The 6,000-nt window shown below is 40.0% G+C and overlaps 1 protein-coding gene and 2 non-coding genes across 3 annotated transcripts; 1 reads left to right on the top strand and 2 right to left on the bottom strand.

The window, feature by feature from the left end:
- Positions 1-496: 496 nt before the first annotated feature.
- On the bottom strand, positions 497-569 carry trnak-cuu (transfer RNA lysine (anticodon CUU)). The gene has a single exon. It is a non-coding gene; the product is annotated as a tRNA-Lys (tRNA).
- A 775-nt stretch (positions 570-1,344) lies between these two features.
- On the bottom strand, positions 1,345-1,560 carry LOC130523484 (small nucleolar RNA U3). Its single transcript, XR_008949891.1, has one exon. It is a non-coding gene; the product is annotated as a small nucleolar RNA U3 (small nucleolar RNA).
- A 1,323-nt stretch (positions 1,561-2,883) lies between these two features.
- trmt10b (tRNA methyltransferase 10B) lies at positions 2,884-5,520 on the top strand. The gene is made up of 9 exons (XM_057027942.1): positions 2,884-2,979; positions 3,208-3,364; positions 3,543-3,651; positions 3,744-3,877; positions 3,952-4,104; positions 4,258-4,336; positions 4,569-4,636; positions 4,720-4,843; positions 4,906-5,520. The coding sequence occupies exons 1-9, from the start codon at positions 2,891-2,893 to the stop codon at positions 5,031-5,033; spliced, it is 1,041 nt and encodes a 346-aa protein (XP_056883922.1). The 5' UTR covers positions 2,884-2,890; the 3' UTR covers positions 5,034-5,520.
- The last annotated feature ends 480 nt before the right edge of the window (positions 5,521-6,000 follow it).

Below are 6,000 nucleotides of genomic sequence, written 5' to 3' on the forward strand. Positions count from 1 at the left end.
GAAACTTTGTCATAGGCGATTAAAATAAAAAAATTCACTCCTGTCATCACATAATGACTCCTTCATATAGCCACTGACATTCATATATATCAATAAATTCATTCATACATTAAAAAGTTTTAGTAATGCAGTTTCACAGAAAGCAATATGCTTCCCACCTTTAGTGATTCCTCTATGATCTGACACATTTTAGATGGACAAACTGAAAAAGAAGATGCATGTGTCCCTGGATGGGCTCATCCCTCCGCCATTTTGATTAATATTCCATCACAGTTCCAGACCACCCTGGGTTTTAATGATTGATAATTTTATTTTGAAAATGCAAGTGCAAATTAAGACAAAAAAAGAGTTAGCTATAGATGAGTAAGAACCGACAAATTGTTCCACGTGTACTTTACGTACATCGTATAGATGTTCAAAGAGTAGTAGGTAAAAATACTTATTGGGAGAATTACTTATGTCAATTATAAAATAGCTATGAAGAAAAAAGATGCAGCGCCCAACGTGGGGCTCGAACCCACGACCCTGAGATTAAGAGTCTCATGCTCTACCGACTGAGCTAGCCGGGCACGAGTGCGTCCGGCTGATATTAAAAATATAATCTTTGCAGCAAAATACTTGAAATTATTCGGAAATTTGGCTTTGAGCTCTTTGTTGTCCAATTTTAGCTTCTTAATTTCATTAGGATTCTTTGTTACCTCTGTTTACACATTCTCCAGCCATTTCTCAAACTTTGCAAACTGGTCCTCAAAAAGGTTTTGTTACTGTTTGCAGCGCCTAGCATTCATAAAACTGCTGATCTAAATGATCCAAACTTTGCATCATCGGATAATATGTAAAAGAACAACGGCTCTTGGCAGCCATCTTAGGTAACATGACTTTTGGGTTCATCTTCTCAGGGGATTATTCAGGGGAATAATCTTAAAATATATTTTTTTAGGTTTTTGAGGCGTTCCTCCCGTAACGGATCGAATCCCGCCGTTTGCGGGCATAAAGGTAAACGGGAAAAACGTCATTGTTTGATGTGTGTAATGTAGAGACAACCTATAGACTAAGCACAAGACTACTTTTCAGACCTTCTGATGCCGTTAGATTTAACCGGGTTTCTTTGCAGGATCGCCACCCCCTGCTGCGACAGACCCCCCATGTGGAGGTGTTTCCGCCGTGCGTTCTTACCCATCATGTGGTTGACCCATTCTGCTTCGCACGGACTGGACTTTTAGTAGACTTTTTAAAAAACTTTCCGGTTTGAGGTTAAAACACAAAACCTGCTTGGACACTCAAACCAGGTTAACGAGTTAAAGCCTTGAAACGTTAAAATTTCTCTTTTTACACTATCTGATAACCACTCTGATCATACTCCTCCCCTCATAGTCCCCGGAAGGAGACGCTGAACGGTCATCAAAAGCGGAGAACACATGAAAGAATCAGGATTCTCCGCTCGCTTCGCGCTCAGGAAAGAGTATCAGCAGCTCTTCATCGTGGTTAGCGAGACCAACACTTTAGAAACTCATTCCTCAAGTTACAAACTATAGAAATGATCCCTGAAAGTATAGTCTTGGTTAACTTTCTGTTCGCTCTAATGCCTAGTATGTCCACGATACCTTTCTCTGTCATGGTGAATATATTACAACGCTGCATTGAAAGATAAATAGACATGCCGATAGCAGAAGAAGTACACAGTATACGTGTATATGTATCAGCCAAAGCACGTCATCAACGATGATATACGAATGATAATAATAGCCAAAAAGTTTAACTTTGTATCGAATACCCACAATGCAATCTCGCCAAACACCCACCCCCCGACCCCGCTTGAGTGACCGTTCGCTTCAAAAGCTGGCGCTAAAAGGGTGTAATAATGGTGAAAAACCACCGTTTGAGTTTATATTCGTTGCCCACGTAATGTACAGATTTACGTGTAACTACATGTAATGAAAGTGGCATGGAGAAAGATAACTTGAAACATTAAATAGAGAATGTGTGCATCAATGTTTGACTCCCGGCGAAAACAACTAAACACGATAGTTCCCGTCGCGGAAGAGCTTAATGTGCCGCTCAAATTCAATGAGCAAAAGGCTGTGTATTAATTTCATTAGACTACAAAATTGTAGTATTTTGTAGTGTAATAAATCTGTGTATTTTCAACTTACTATACATGCTCTAAAACTATTTAAAAAATAATTCATGTCAAAGTCGTTGAAGGTCTTCAACTCAAATATTAACAAGTCCCACTTGTAGAGAACACTGTGGCGGGTCTGTTATGTTTCCTACTTATACTAAAAGCAACACATGCATCTGACCAAAGTTGTTACAGGTTCTTATTCAAGACCATTCACACCAGTTACTGAACAATGCTATGCAACATCCCCCAAAAATGCAAGTGCTACTTGGACATCCCATAGAAAAACCCATTTGTACAACGTTTTTTCAATGTGTGACCATGCGAAAAGTTTAGTATCCCTGTGTATTGTTCAAGGAACAGAGGCTATTTTGTCTACCAAGCTTTGGTCCAACTTATACAGCATAGACATATACAATTTGAAGATTTTTTTTCCAAAACAATTAAATCTGTATGTGTTCTAGACATTGGAACAAAGACATAAATAATTTTAAAGAAATGTACTTACATGAATCTTGGAAAATCTAGTTGTGTAAAAAAGGAGACGAGATCAACAACAGATAACAGGTAAAGTGAGTTCAGATAACCGAACCTATTAATACTTTAACCAATTGTATTGTGAGCACAAGCAATAGGAACCATTAACTATGTAAATATGATCAAGAGGAAGGCCTTTCTTGGTGGGTCATTTATGGGTTTAATGACCCTCTATTGCCACCGTTTGGTGACTCTTTAGAACTGCAGTTGTTTCAATCGTCGCATTCTTTAATGCGTAATGCCTACGTCATTCAAATGCGTCTCTGCTCACATATTCGGAAAAAGCCGTCTTGGAAACGTAAAAGCCAACATACTTTTAAGTATGTTTATTTTTTCCAATTATATCACTCGTGCGATGTTTTTCTGCACGTGTGCGATTAAAATATTTAACTTTGATTAGTTTTAGGCTAAGTAAAGACCTTGTTATATTGTAAATAGATGACACCGACGTTTGTTGATGAGAAGATCGCTAGTAGATCACTTCATAAGATTATGGAAATGTTCAGATTTTAAATATGATTGTTAAGATCACGCTTACTCTCTTTTAGTTGCACCCTTGAAAACTCCAGTGAAATGGCACATCGTGACGCAGATGTGTGTGAAATGCAGCTCAATGGCGTTTCTGAAGAGCTGAGTCTCCTTTTTTTAGACTTTGACACTGATACGGTGGAAGAAAGGCCAGGAAAGGGAGATGCAACATGTTCAGTAAGTTCTTCTGTTCTTAGCAATTACTTACTGCATGTAATTATTGAAATCGTGTACATAACTGAGTGATAAAATGCAACTTCTTCACTTAAAAAAAGTCAGTTTGCAGTTACCTGAAAGTCAAGTGATTCGTTTGATGTTTACACACACATCTCTTTTTGTTTGATTAAATGAACAGAGAAATGTAATGAGGAAGCAGCGTAATTGGGAAAAGCAGCTGGCAGCTAAGAAGAGCAAGAGGAAAGAAGAGAAGCAAAGAAGGAAGCTCAACCGTGAGCAGGAGGCTGGTACACACGATGTAATCTGGTTAGATGACACTATTTATTATTAAGTTTGACTTGTGTGTCGACCGTCTGTTTTCTATATCTTTGCTTTACAGAAACGAGTAACTCAAATCCTCAGTATTCTAAGCGGGTCATGAAAGAAGTTTCCAAAGAGCGTTTAGCCGAGGCTCGGTCCACGGGGCCCAAACTCTGCATTGACCTGAGCATGACTGACAGTATGTCTGACAAGGTGGGTGATTAGCAAACGTCCACAGAGCAACAGTGGTTAACGGCGATCCCAGCTACATTCTGTATCTCTTTCAGGAAATTAGTCGGCTTGCAGGTCAGCTAAGAAGGCTGTATGGTTCAAATAAGAAGGCCACACGGCCGTTTCACGTTTTTCTGACCAACATGAGTGACACTGGACGGCTGTACAAAGAGTGCCTTCGAATGAACGAAGGCTTTCTCAACTATACGGTAATTATCGTCCCTAAACTTGCCCAATCTGCTGCTGAATATTTCTGACAGGAACAGCGAATTGTAGACATACGGTGTAGTGTTTTAAACATCGGGATGAGGCACGATTTAAGACATTTGCCTGATAACAAGAAAGAAAATCCGCTCTTTCAGATGGAGATTACAGAAGAAAGTTGCGAGGACCTATTTGCTTCCGAAACTATGGTGTATCTCACACCAGATGCTGAGGAAGGTTAGTCCCGGTGACGGTGTCCAACAGTTTTATATTTTGGACACTAGAGGGCGCGCTTGCATCTTTTTTGCGCGATAGTGCCAGTACCAATTAATACTTTATTATTAAGGTTATAAAACAAATTTACACGGGAGATGAAGATAAATGAAAAGTTAAAACTCAAATTATAATAATAACGCAGTGTGGACATCAATGTAAAACTGTTTTTCTCTCCACTTAATCTGTATTTCAGCCCTAAAAACGGTGGATGCTGATAAAGTGTATGTCCTGGGAGGCCTCGTGGATGAAAGCATCCAGAAGGTATAACATCCCTGCAGCTTCTGCTGATCCGAAGATGCTTCGAACGTAACCGAACCACTACTTTTGAAACGCCTCCCTCGCAGAGGCTGAGCTTCTCAAGGGCCAGAGAGCTGAGCGTGCGCACGGCAAGGCTGCCTATAGATGAGTACATGGTGAAGAAAGAAAACGACAAGAATTTCCACTCGAAGATCCTGGCCATTAATCAAGGTGGGCCAGCATTTATCGGGTGTAAGTAAGCTGAATCTAACACATCCCCTCTCTGTCTGCAGTGTTTGATATCCTGCTAACATTGTGCAGCACCGGAAGCTGGAGCGAAGCCCTGCAGGCCTGGTTCCCCCGCAGCAAAGGTTACGTGGTTTCGTCAGCTGTGCACGCACCGATTTCTGAAGAAGAATAGTGCGCGACTTTTGCTGCTCTGACTCTTTATTCAAAAGCAATGAGGAAATAAAAAAATGTGCCCATGTGGAATGAGAAAAAGGAGACATCACAGAGCAAAATGGAACACAGTTGAGGAAATCAAAAGACAAAAACCAGCTAAAGTGTAATCTTTATTTTTTAATGTGTTATTTCCTGTTATGTTGCAATAATAGCTGGACAACACAATATTACGAAATGTAATTTTCATTTTGGTAGAAAGGGAAACTCACTACTTTCTACAAACACCTTGACCTCAGTTCATGTGGACATCTTTTGTTTTGCACGTTTGCCTCGTACAGGGCAATTTTCATCTTGTTCTGGAGCTGAAGCCACCAAACGCTGTAATTTATTGCCACAACCTCGCCAACAAATCACAGAAGCCACAGCAACAGTGGCTTGTCCCTCTGAATGCAAAAAGGTACAAAACCGAAAATACTGGAACCAAATAAACCAAATTTTGTTCTCAAGCCTGGGTAAAATGGCCATTTGGCCCTTTGTGGTGCTGTAGCTTAAGGGCATATATGTTGTAAGGGTGAAGTTTGTCACGCTCGCTGTTCTTTACTCTTATGTTAAGACTCCTTTCAAGGGAGAGCTGAGCAGCAGTTCAAGCTTCCTCTGTCAACTCTGCTCGTCTGCTGCTCGCTCGCCTCTTTTATTGGTGCACACAAGATTTATGTCAATCAGGACCTCACGATTTCTTGCTTCCTATCTACTTTTCCCATCTTTACGACCTCCTTGTCTTAATGAACAGGATACCTCTAAGTGCTGGTTATGTAAACAGCTCCAGCACTTAGTTTAAACATTCACACATTCCTTTTTCTTAACAGCATTCCTCAAACACTTTAAATCTACACATCACAGCATCTAAACAATAATAGTAATAACAATTCTTCTCACAATGTCCACATTTATATGCATTTCTCAAACTTTTGAAAATCTGATCTTGA

This window comes from Takifugu flavidus, chromosome 3, assembly GCF_003711565.1.
Source record: "Takifugu flavidus isolate HTHZ2018 chromosome 3, ASM371156v2, whole genome shotgun sequence".
NCBI lineage: Eukaryota > Metazoa > Chordata > Actinopteri > Tetraodontiformes > Tetraodontidae > Takifugu > Takifugu flavidus.